Below are 12,259 nucleotides of genomic sequence, written 5' to 3'. Positions count from 1 at the left end.
TTATCTCTTTATTGCTTTGCATATAAATGTTTCAATCTGATTATTGTGTGTTGAATGTAGGTGGGGTGCGACCGGTCTGTTTGCCCAGTCCAAACGAGTCCTTTCCTCCTGGAGCATCCTGTTGGATCACAGGCTGGGGATTTATTCATGAAGGAGGTGTGTTACACTGACACGAACCCTCTCTGATTGTGTTATTTATATCAGGAAGCACATTCTTTGGTGCCAGTTCTTCCATGATTTCTGTTTCCTCGTTTGTGCCAGTTCATTGATTATTCCTATCATGTAATATGAAACATAAAATAAAGTTTGCCCTATGTTCCTCAAAGCCAGCAAGCCCTTTTGGGGGTCTAAAAATAATTTGACCCCACCATCCACCATTAACAACATATGCAGGAACACTAAATAATTTGCCACTTACCTTCAATAATTACATTTAGTTATTTCCATTGCTTTTACCAAGACAAAAACCAACAATAACTTGACAATATGCAAATCCAGGGAGCAACAATCAACTAAAATTTAAACCAATGAAGGAAACAAAAAAAAAACTATGAGAAGCAACATAATTTTAAAAATTTAAATGATGACAGAAAGTTAGAAGAAAATATCCCCCCTTAGGCGTGAAACAGCTGCTTAGTTTGATTGGCTAAGGTCTCTCTGAGGGATTTCAGACACATTAAAGGGCATTTTCTTAACCTCCCTTTGATTAACATACTCACATCACAGTCTGTCTTTTATACTTTCTCTCTCTGTTCTCTGTCAGGTTTTGTGTCAAATGAGCTGAGGCAGGCTCAGGTCAAGGTGATAGCTCAATCTGCCTGCTCCCACCCGAGTGTCTATGGCACGTACCTAACTCCTCGGATGATTTGTGCTGGCACCATGAATGGAGGGGTAGACTCCTGCCAGGTATACACCCAGTGATATAAAATCTCCACCTAAACCTGCCTGATAAAGTTTTATGAAGAATATTTGTCACCAGGTCAAATTTGCACCAGTTTCACTTCAGTCACCGTTGAATGTTCACAGGCAATTCAAAATCTGATCTATAATGTTTGATAAATTATTTGTCCTGTGTTAAGGGAGACAGTGGTGGACCCCTGGTGTGTGAGACAGCTAGTGGGGACTGGAGGCTGGCAGGGGTGGTGAGTTGGGGTGAAGGCTGTGGACGGCACAATAAACCAGGCGTCTACAGCAGAATAACTCAACTTCTCCACTGGGTTGAAAGATTTATAGAGGTACTGTAAACTGATTCTTCTTTAGTCCAACAATTATACCCTTCCACACATAAGACATTTTAAATCTGTTTCCCCTACATGGGCATAGTTAGAAATTAAGCTACATGCAAATGTTGATCACACTCAGTGGATTTGTTTAGTGATGATCCCACAGTTTACAGTGCCTATAGATCAGGATAGTTGTAAAATGTTGTAAAATGTTGTTCTCAAAATTAAATGGAAATGACGCCAGCCTGGAAAACTGTGCCTAAAATTCTTTGTTTTTACTTCGAATCCTGAATTCAGGAGGGAGAACAGTTTGACTTTCTATCTAAAGCTGGTTATATGAATAAAACTTGTTGGTTCACCTCATAACTGTTGGGATTGTCATATAAAGAAAATGGTTTGACAAAAGCAGAAAGTATTGTCTTTTATGTGCTTATTCTTCTCAAGAAATACTGCTCAGTCCAAGTTATACAAACCACAGTGTTGACACAGTTTGATAAACTATCCAGCAATGGGCTCGAGTGACCAGAGAAACAGAGTTGCTTCAGTTGCGTATAATGATTATACAGATCAATAAACAGTTTAGTTATTCACTAAGGCGTGCTACAGACACTGAAACTTGTGATACCTTGCTGGGTTTTTTTTTTATTGACATAAGGCTCTCTAACCATACAATACATTTACATTTAATATGTTTCATTCATGGAAATATATTTAACTATATTTTATGTTGACGCTTCTCTTTTCAATTTTTTTCAGCAAGGCAAACCAGAGAACTTGGAGGAGACCACAACAGCCATGACCGACACCTCTTCAGAACCCGAGACATAATAACTGAAAATAAAGAGGCAGATCACCTGTAGTTGCTTGTCTGTGTTGTTGGTTATAAAATAAACCAAAATTACTGTAATATTAGTAGGCAGTAGTAGGTATGTATGCACTACAGCTTGATGGATATATTGATTTTTGCTTTTCAGCTTATTAAGCTTATATATCACTAATGTACTGTATATGTTGGACAATAAGTTACAAGAAATTTTAGTACAGCAATGCCAAGGAAATGTTTGAAGTAATTTAGAGACAGTGCCACTGTTATATCGTTTGTCCACCAAATAGCACTAATAAGTTTATTTTTTAGCAATAAAATATCCCACCCAATATCTTTATCACAATTATTAAAAAGACATATTAAAGAGATACTTATCAAAAAATTGTTTTGTTCATGCCATGTATCTCAGCCAGTAAGTGGTTGTCATTTTTGTTTTAAAAATAAATCTCACATACTGATATCAGTATCTAAATTCTATGACCCCTCTGATTCTGTGACCTATTGGGATTTTCAGCTGCTTCTATCTACATCTTTATCTACTTTATTACATACTTTATTTTTTATAGCTGTTACCAGACAAGGCACCCAGCATTATTTAGATAAGGTCACAAATTTTTATGATTTGGACTGAAATCTATGACTCATCAGATTCTCTGACGCTATGGAATAACTACATGAAAAAGACCGAAGGGTCGACCAGGTATTGACAGATGAAGTATTAGTGCTCTAAATAAACTAAATAAACTGATACAAGAAACAAAGACTCCATATTTGAATCTAATCAAAAACAAAGACAAGATGTATCAACGATACCAAAATAAAAACAACAAAGCCTGTTCCCACTCATATATAATATATATAATATATACTCGATATCCCTTGGCTGCAGAAAAGAAAGAATAAATACTAGGGCTGCAACTAAAGATTACTTTCATTACTGATTAATCTGTCAATTATTTTTCTTGATTAATCGATTAGTTGTTCGGTCTATAAAATGTCAGAAAATGGTGAGAAATGTTGATCATCATTTCCCAAAGCCCAAGATGCAACCTAAAATGTCTTGTTTGTCCTGACCAATACTCCATAACCAAAAGATATTCCATTTTTTATCACAGAAGACTAAATAAACCAGAAAATATTCACATTTAAGAAACTGGAACCAGAGAGTTTCAGCATTTTTTCTTTGACTCAAAATGATTAATCAATTAAAAAAATAGTTGGCAATTAATTTTATGTCAATGAAGAAATTGAATAATTGACTAATCGCTGCAGCTCTAATTGATACAAAAACATTTTAAATTTTATTTTTTTCCCATACTATATAGATGTACTGTTTTTGGTAATGGCTTTAAAGGTAAAGTATGTGTTAAAGTTTTTTTTGTTTTGTTTTGTTTTTTAAGTTTGCTGTGGCAATAGTATAACTGAAATTCCCAATGAGGAGACAGAATCTGATAATAGTCAAATAGTTTGGTGTAATACTGGCTCGGCCAAAACTCCAGTATTGGCCGAGCTATAAACTGCACTATGGTCCTCAGTAATGAGAAAAGATCCTAACAAAATATTTTTTACTTTTGTTGATTTTAAAAACTGAATATTTCTATTTTATACTGTGTTTGTTAATATAATTTTTCAACTACGGCATTTTACTGTCAGATGACATATTTTTTTCTTTATATATTGCATTGTAAGTAGCTTTAGTTTGGGTGGTATGAGTCTACCTGATAAGCAGATTTCAACAGTCACGTAGACCATGCTGCCTGCTGTCAAGTCTATTTCAGTGTGTGCATGTGTATATGCGTGTGTGCGTGCGCTTGCATGTGTCATGGGCGCGCATGAGTGATGCTCGTGCACTACAACGGACAGTAAGTGTGTAACGGTTACGACCTGTAAGCATATGTTGTAACAGATGTGACCTGCTTACGTGACCGTGGAGGAAGTTGACCAGCAGGACTAGAGTGGACAAACCCACATTACTCAATAATACAAACATTGGCTATGGCAACAGCCACAGCCGCTGTAAATGTGAGTGACACTGTCACACCATTAGTGTGTCGGAATTCATCCAAGGTGAGAGTGTAGCTTCTAAACAGCACTGAACTCTTGAGTTGTATTTTAAGGAAACTGACATTATCTTCCATCAGCTCAAGGTAAACGCAGCTAACTTTATACACATATCCTTGCATGCTCAGGTGCTTGAAAGCGTTTGAACCGCTGCTGATTTTCAAAAAGACATTTGTCCCACACTTCTGATAAATATCTAGCACTGCACCCAGGACATTACAGGCAAGCGACAATGTGTTCGGTAATAAACAGAGTCAGAGCAGTTCAACGGGCTCTGGCTCTCACGCCTCGGCTTAGAATGAACACCGAGGCCTCGAGTTACTCTGCATCCCAGAACAGGCGCGCCTGTCCCGGCCTGAGTGCTGGCGAAGACCCGCTGCGAGCTTTCAGCAGATCGTACTGCTCCAGGATGGCGCTGACCAAAGGACTGCTCTTCAGACAGGTGCGGTTAATTATTAACATGATGTTTTTCTTTGTATTGGTTAAATTATTGGCTCCACATTCAGAGTTAGCAGAGATATTCGTAAAATATTATTTTGCTCCCAGGAAGTGAGCGAGCTAGCCGGTGTTAGCCGTTAGCTTAATTACTGGAGCTTACTGTAACGTTACACAACGTTACACAGTCATAGTTTGTTTATACTGAGCCAAACTAAGTTTACAGATTCATCTTTGTGGGTTGTGTTAGTGAAATCTGCAGCCACATGTATCACTCTGAGTCACCCTGCTCAGTCCTCTCAATGTCTTGCAATAACTCTGCAAAACTGATGAATGGAACTTACTGTAATGTTATTATGATGACACTGTCTTGACCTGCGTGAAACAGCCTTACAGCAGAGGATAGAAGTGAGCTTGTCAACAGTAGGCCCTATATGACAAAATACTCTTAAGTCAATGTCCTCTTATTTATTTACTCTCCACTTTTGACCTTATCATGGAAAGTTTGAAAATCTACATGTCAACAAAACCAACTGAGTTTGCTGGAGACGAGGGTGTGGTATGTTCAAAAACTCCAGAGCAAACAAGTACGTAGACCGTGACATGGTTGAGATAGTTTTGTTAACAAGTAAACTGTCCTCTTAAGTATCGAACGGCAAATCTTTGCTTGTAAACACAAAAATATATTTATCACAAACACTGCAAACTTTCCAAATACTGAAAAAACACACATTTTGTAACGAAACATCATAATCGTCTATCCATCTCTCTCACAAACACTATCTCAGGATGACGAGGAGGTTGTGCATCATTATTACCTGTTACCGCGCTTTTTATTTATTGCTGACTCACTCCTGTGCCCTTGCCTGTTTTTCTGTTCAGCTGTTTGAGCTGGAGAGCAGTACCTATACCTACCTGCTGGCTGACACAGAGACCAAGGAGGCGATCATCATCGATCCTGTGCTGGAGACCATTGACAGGGACCTGAAGCTCATACATGAACTGGGGCTTAATCTAAAAGTAGCAGGTCGCTTACTTCTGTGGTACAACAAAGAGATATGGGTTTATTCCATAAATTCAGACAATTTAATATTAATCTTCTGTATTGTCTCTCTAATCAATTGAGCACCCATGCTGCAACAGTCAGCTTTGAGCTTTTTCAAAATTCTGTCACCGATCCTGAAATGTTGGGGCTAACTTTGCTCTGGAGCAAGATAATGATGGCACTGTGAGGCTGCAGGACATCTCAATCTTCCCAAAACTCTGAACCCAGTCAGGCCAGGCTCACAGACATTCATACACTGTAGACTGTGGGTTTCTCATGTCAGAAGAGTCTTAGTAAACTAGAGCTGGGTAACATATTGTACATGTACAGTACCGGTCAAAAGTTTGGACACACTTTCTCATTCAAGTGAATGTGAAGTGTCCAAACTGTTTACTAGGACTGTAGCTGAAAGTGTGAAAGTGCAAGTGTATCTATTACAACAGACACAAGTCTACTTTCAAGTTACTTTCTGCTCTTGCTTTATAGTTAACCATACCATCTTCTTTTTCTGATAGTAAACACCCACTGCCATGCTGACCACATCACAAGCACAGGTCTGATGAAGAAAAGATTGGTTGGGCTGAAAAGTGCCATCTCCAAATTCAGCGGCGCCTCTGCAGATATATACCTGTTAGACGGAGACAAGATCACATTTGGAAAACATGTAAGAAGGAAAAATATATAACGTAAAATAAAAACCTATGGTTCGTAGGGCCACAAATAACGATTATTTTCCTTATTGTTTTAATCTACAGCTTATCATTAATTGTTTTTTATCAATAAAATATCAGAAAATTGTGATAAATGACCATTATATTATGTATGACAAAGAAACACATTAAATCATCACATTTTTAAAGCTGAAATCTGCTCATTTTTGGCATTTTAGCTTAAAATATGACTGAAAAGATTATTCAAAAATCTAAAGTAGTTACCGATTAATTTTCTGTCAATCGACTAATCAACTAATCAACTAGTAGTTGCAACTCAAGTGGTTATATTTAGATCTAATAATGTGTCAAAATGTAAACTGGAATATAGTAAATGTGCCTCTTTGTAGACCTGGTAACGTGTACGGATGCACCCATTCAAACTTTTCATTTTTTATCAGTGCGCCATTTGTTGCTCTGTAGAGGAATTTATTCTTTTTTTTTTAAAATTGCTTCATAAAATAGCCTCAACAATCCTTGAGTTGACTTCTGTTTGTTCTCCCCTCTAGTTTCTGACAGCGAGAGAGACACCGGGACACACTGATGGTTGTATGACGCTGGTGTCAGGGGATCAGAGCATGGCTTTCACTGGGGATGCTTTGCTCATCAGAGGCTGTGGCAGGACAGACTTCCAGCAGGGTAGACATACACTCTTACTTTGTCCTAACTGGGCTACAGTGAAAGCCTTTATTTTTGTAATGCTGCTAGATGGACACAAGATGGCAGTATTGCATCTCTTTACTTTAGAAACTGTCTTATCTTTGCAAAATGTTCTCTCTCTTAATTCAGGCTGCCCTAAAAAGCTCTACCATTCAGTCCATCAGAAGATTTTTACCCTGCCTGACCAGTGCCTCGTCTACCCAGCACATGACTACTTAGGTTGGCTGAAAACTCACACATCTGAACATTTTTGTAATGTCTCTTGGATTCACTGATTTGAAAACTGGTTATGTAAATAGACAGATTTTAAGAATCAGCAAAGAAAAGTAAAGCCAGTATTTTCCCACCCATAGCAGCCAGTACTGATATGACACACATGTTAATGTTGGAGTGTTTGCATAAATGCAAATGCAAACAGGTCAAGCCTTTAGACATGCCTCTCCTAATAGTAACCTCATTAGTTTTATTCTGTTGCTACTTTGACAGTTGTATTCAGTGAAAAAAGATCAGCATCAACTCCACAATCTGTCAAATATCAGCATTAAAAATTATATTACCACTTAAATGATACTACTTGAAACCAACTATACTGATATATCGGTGTATGTCTGTTAATAAGTCACATGTTTCCATGTCTGTCAGCACCATGTGATTTCTCCGCATTTTCTGAAACTAATATTTGCTTTGATTGATGAGTAAAGTTCAACAGCTGACAAACATTAAGTCCACAGTTGCCATAGATGACATATCAGGCTGAATCTGTCTCTGTGTATCAGGTCAGACGGTGTCTACGGTCGGTGAGGAGCGCCAGTTTAACATGCGCTTGACCAAGAGCCTGGAGGAGTTTGTGGACATCATGAACAATCTTAATCTCAAAAAGCCTGCTAAGATAGGTATGAAACACTCAAACCATAACAATAACTCCTCATCTACATTCCAACCACCAGAATTCTCATTCCTTGTGCCAAAATATTTTAAAGGCTTTGACACCTCACTGCACAGTCTTGCATGCTTAGATTGTTGAAATTTCTTGCTTATTACCACGCTTCTACTTCTGAAAACAGTCTGTTTTTCTTCTTCCTTTGCAGATATTGCAGTGCCTGCTAATCTAGTTTGTGGAATACATGAAGTTTGAATATCCAGCAAAAGGGAGGCTTTTAATCAAATCAACTACATCATAGCAAAACGATAAACCTACAGAACTAACCATTAAGTGCTTTACTGGATTGTACAGTGTACTGTATGTAAATTTAAAGATGTATATTTGAAAAGCTGCTATCATTTTGAGTGCAACCTCTGATGTCCTTGTGATCATGCTTAAAATAAAGATGCAAACTATTTTAGAAATAAGTGCATGAGATACTGTGACTTTTTTTTTTGTATTTTGATTGAATTTAAATCTGAGCAACTTTATTTTTTATTCAGCTGCATTTTTATTAATAGCAGAATTAGAGAGGAAATTTACGAGGAGGAAAGCTCAGATAGGAATGTTCCATTCAAGGTTTGGTTTAGTATTCATGAATGCTTAACTTAGACAATTGAGTTCTTCCACACAGCCTTTCCAGTGATTCCGGACTCCACTAGCCAAGGCCGCACACACACCACCCAGACTGCTGCCAGCAACAGCTTTTTTGCATAGCAGGAAAATGAAACTACGCTATTTGCATTCAGAATCACCGAGGGCCAAGTTTCCATTGCGAAAGTTGAAAACATGTCATGTCAATGTGTTTGTGTTCTCAACTGTTTCTCTAGAAGTTTAATAGACAAGGGTGTCTCAGTATCATAATAATATCCACGCCAAGTATCAACACAGTGAAGAGTGCTTCTGGATATCCAGATGTCCTGTATAAACTGCTCTCAGTCAGCATTTAATAGCTCACCAGTACTGCCAGTAAGACAGGTTTGTTTGGGAGTGCCGGCCTCTGACTCAGCCACATCCCTCTGCCAGAGCAACTTGCACATGTGATAGTATCCCGTATGACAGTGTATGACTGATGAAGTTTTGAAGACCAGTACCAGTTCTACAGATTTTTACTCTTGCCAGGAAGCACACTGATTATCGGCCATGATGTGACTGATCCACATTAAATACAGTTTTGGTTTTTTTTTTGTTTGTGTTTTGTCAATCAATGCCGTTATACAAGTCGATTTTACTTCTATTAGTTACATTCATTCAGTCACAGAAGAGCACTGACTCGGTTTTTAGTGCCTCATCCAATCCTTGGCCTCATGTAATCTTTTTTTTTTTCAAATTATGACTAAAATGATCAGCGGTGGAATGTAACTAAGTGCATTAAATAATGTACAAAAGTACAACTTTGATGTACTTTTCCATAAAACATGATCAGTTAATAAAACATAATGGATTGTTGTAGTTAAACACAGTATATAAAGTAGTGGCAAATAGATTCACATTAACCCGCTTTAACATGTAAGTTGATGAAAACACGACTTTTACTTGTAATGGAGTATTTTTATATTGTAGCATTGCGAATTTTACTTGTGTAAAGGATCTGAACGCTTCCTCCTTCAATGGTGATGAGTTTCTCGCAGTGAGCTTTTAAATTTGTGAAAAAGAAAGCATTTCTATGAGATCTGTATGTGGTATTGGCAGAAACCCTGAGCTGAGGTAACTGAAACATATCAGGGGAAAAAAAGTTGGATTGGTGCATCCCTATTAATAAGGCCTGTACTGACAAGATGTACAGTATACCAGTTTGCTGTAATTAATCTGACCCCATCTGCACTTCTTATTGTTATCTGGGCAGGTCAATACATGAATGTATTTAATGTATTAGCAGCAAAATAAATTCCTGTAACTCCTCAGAAGATGCACAGCAACTTTGTTATTGAAGAAGACTTGTCTAAGAATAAAAGAAAGTGTAGGTCAGAGTCTCTGTTGGTGCACTATGCAGGTTAATACTGTTATCCCACATAAACACACACACACACACACCATCTACCAGCTGTCTCTGTCAGCACTTGAGACAAACAACATTATGGGACAGCCCCTCTGCCTCACCTAGTACACTCACCAACAGACACCTGTATTGCTTTTCTTTCTAAACAGACCGTTGCTGAAGATATGTTGCTTCAGGGGAACAGCCATTTCCCTGTAAAATGGTTCTATTCTCTTATGTTTTTGCTGCTGCTTGGGAGTGAAGGTGCCAGCTGTCCTTTCACCCAGTCTGTATCACCCATCTGCCAGGTCTCTTTCAGTCTCTCCCTCGACACCACTACGCTGTGCCACCATGAACCTGCTGCCCATTCTCTCCCGCACTGGCCACATGTCACTGGAAAGAATCTATTACACTATCAGCTCATTCAGAAAGAGCTGTAAAGAGGCCAGTCAGGGTGATAAAGCCCTCAGAGTGAAGAGAGCAGATTTTGCCCAACTGACCTTAAAGAAAATACTCCTATAGAGGAACTTAAAGTGTATCTGTGCTGCTTAGCACAGGTTGGTTTTATACTTTTTTCAACTTTTTAGCTCCTATAATGCTAATAATGTGTATTGCTTTTGCTAGGACTATTCTTAACTCTCTCGTAGTATCACTAAATAACATTTCTACAGGAATTTACAGTGCTGTGTTTCTCAATGCTAAGTTTATAGTGACTGTCTAATACCTGATGGTATTTTAATCTCTACTGGGATCAATATAAGACTGCCATAGGGACTTACAGTGTTTGTGGTAGTGTTGAAGCACTTTGTATATGTACATATTCTCAGTCATCCAGGTCATGGGATTTCTAATAGTAGTAAGTCACACAGCCTTGACGGTCATGGAATATCTAATAGTATCTTTTATGATATTTATATTACCACTCTAATATGTAGGGACTTTTGGTGAGCTTGTTGTATTTTACAGAAACAAGTAAGTAAGTAAGAGACTTGATAGAATTTAATGGCTCGTGTGTTTCCACAATTTTTGCTATCTTGCAGAAACACTGAAAATGAATCTGCGTAAGGGGAGAACAGGTTCAGTTGTAACACCCCACTTCAGTTTCCCTTCAATTCTCTACTGGGATAGAGGATGTTGTATTGCTGTACAGATTAAAACCCCCTGAGGCAAGTTTCTGATTTGTGATACTGGGCTATAACTATACAAAAAAAAAAGACTTGACTTGAAACATGCTTTAGTGACATTCAGGCCCTTCTTACAGTTACATTTCCTGTTTCATGCTACAAAGCAACAGACAGTTGATTCAAAAGACAAACTTGGTTTTTGTGGTAGCCTACAGTATATTTCCTAATATTCTAACTTCCTGTATATTTTTGACAGCTCTCTTAGTTTTTGTGACAAATTTTGAAACTGATATAGATTTTATCACCATTTACTGGACTACAAAGTAATGTGTTTATATTGTGTCAGATGTGTTGCAAGCACAGTTTTATTATGGCTGGCACTGTGTTGTCAGTTTTAACTAATGTTGAAAGTGAAAACACTTTACCTGCCAACCAGCACCTCTAAAGCTTACCAAATTAGATGTTATATCTCATTTGTTCAATCCATACAAAAACCAAAGTGTAAAGACTAAAATTTCCTGGGGTTATGAGTGTCGGACTGTTCCTCGGCTCTGATCCACCCCTAAACCTGGGAATTGTTGATTTTACAGTTTGGTTTTTGTGTGGATTTAATGAATGAAATATAAGGCGTTAATTAGTGAGCTTTAGAGTTGCTGACAGGCCAATTTTGTTATTATTTTACAAAATCAGACCAGCTGTTTCCCCATTTCCAGTGTTTATGCTAAGCTAAGCTAACTGGCTGATGGCCTTAACCTGGTATCAATTTTCTCATGGGGGGCCAACACAGAGTGTCTGTTAGAGGTAGCTATTAAATATTTATTAATTTAATATTTCTCATTGCTGACTAAAAGGGAAGAAAGTCTTTAGCCTAAACATTCACTTTGTGGTTGTTAGAAGAAAGACGCTGTACCATTTTCAAAATGAGTTTATCCCGTTTTTTGTAGGACACAGTGCAATAAACACCATGTGTTATGGGCCCTGCTGGGAGAAATTACAAAGTGCATATCTGAGGTCACTTTTACTGGACCAAATGACTGTTGTTTTCCAAAAAAAATATATATAAGAAATATGAGAGCTGAAAGCTGCTCCTCTACTCAAAAATGAGTTATAATGACCTTAATGGACCCTAGAAGTTCTATCTTCTTCTATATCACTACAATATTAAAAAATTCCCATGTGGTCTTGTCATAAAAAGTCTTTAAGTAGCCTTTTACATCACAGTGTACTGGCAATGTGCCTGGATGACTTGAGCGACTGTACAATGAGAAAGCCCTG

At 37.8% G+C, this 12,259-nt stretch overlaps 1 protein-coding gene across 4 annotated transcripts; it reads left to right on the top strand.

The window, feature by feature from the left end:
• Positions 1 to 3,887: 3,887 nt before the first annotated feature.
• ethe1 (ETHE1 persulfide dioxygenase) lies at positions 3,888 to 8,310 on the top strand. Of its 4 annotated transcripts, XM_067600840.1 has the most exons (7): positions 3,888 to 4,552; positions 5,428 to 5,572; positions 6,106 to 6,254; positions 6,810 to 6,939; positions 7,090 to 7,179; positions 7,737 to 7,853; positions 8,049 to 8,310. In XM_067600840.1, the coding sequence occupies exons 1-7, from the start codon at positions 4,343 to 4,345 to the stop codon at positions 8,093 to 8,095; spliced, it is 888 nt and encodes a 295-aa protein (XP_067456941.1). In that variant the 5' UTR covers positions 3,888 to 4,342; the 3' UTR covers positions 8,096 to 8,310. The 4 variants fall into 4 exon arrangements, with proteins under 4 accessions (XP_067456941.1, XP_067456944.1, XP_067456943.1 ...); XM_067600843.1 differs by lacking the exon at positions 5,428 to 5,572 and having other exon boundaries at positions 3,891 to 4,071; XM_067600842.1 differs by lacking the exon at positions 5,428 to 5,572 and having other exon boundaries at positions 3,891 to 4,116.
• Positions 8,311 to 12,259: the final 3,949 nt, after the last annotated feature.

Source organism: Thunnus thynnus, chromosome 10 (assembly GCF_963924715.1).
Source record: "Thunnus thynnus chromosome 10, fThuThy2.1, whole genome shotgun sequence".
NCBI lineage: Eukaryota > Metazoa > Chordata > Actinopteri > Scombriformes > Scombridae > Thunnus > Thunnus thynnus.
The sequence above is the reverse complement of the archived record's forward strand: the minus strand, read 5'-3'. Positions and strand labels throughout refer to the sequence as shown.

Bases quoted from the DNA above. Each gene is read 5' to 3' on its own strand.
- ethe1 (XM_067600840.1), top strand. From the start codon at position 4,343: ATGTGTTCGGTAATAAACAGAGTCAGAGCAGTTCAACGGGCTCTGGCT. The intron at 6,255-6,809 runs GTAAGAAGGAAA...TCTCCCCTCTAG, and splicing joins AGATCACATTTGGAAAACAT to TTTCTGACAGCGAGAGAGAC. The intron at 7,854-8,048 runs GTATGAAACACT...CTTCCTTTGCAG, and splicing joins CAAAAAGCCTGCTAAGATAG to ATATTGCAGTGCCTGCTAAT.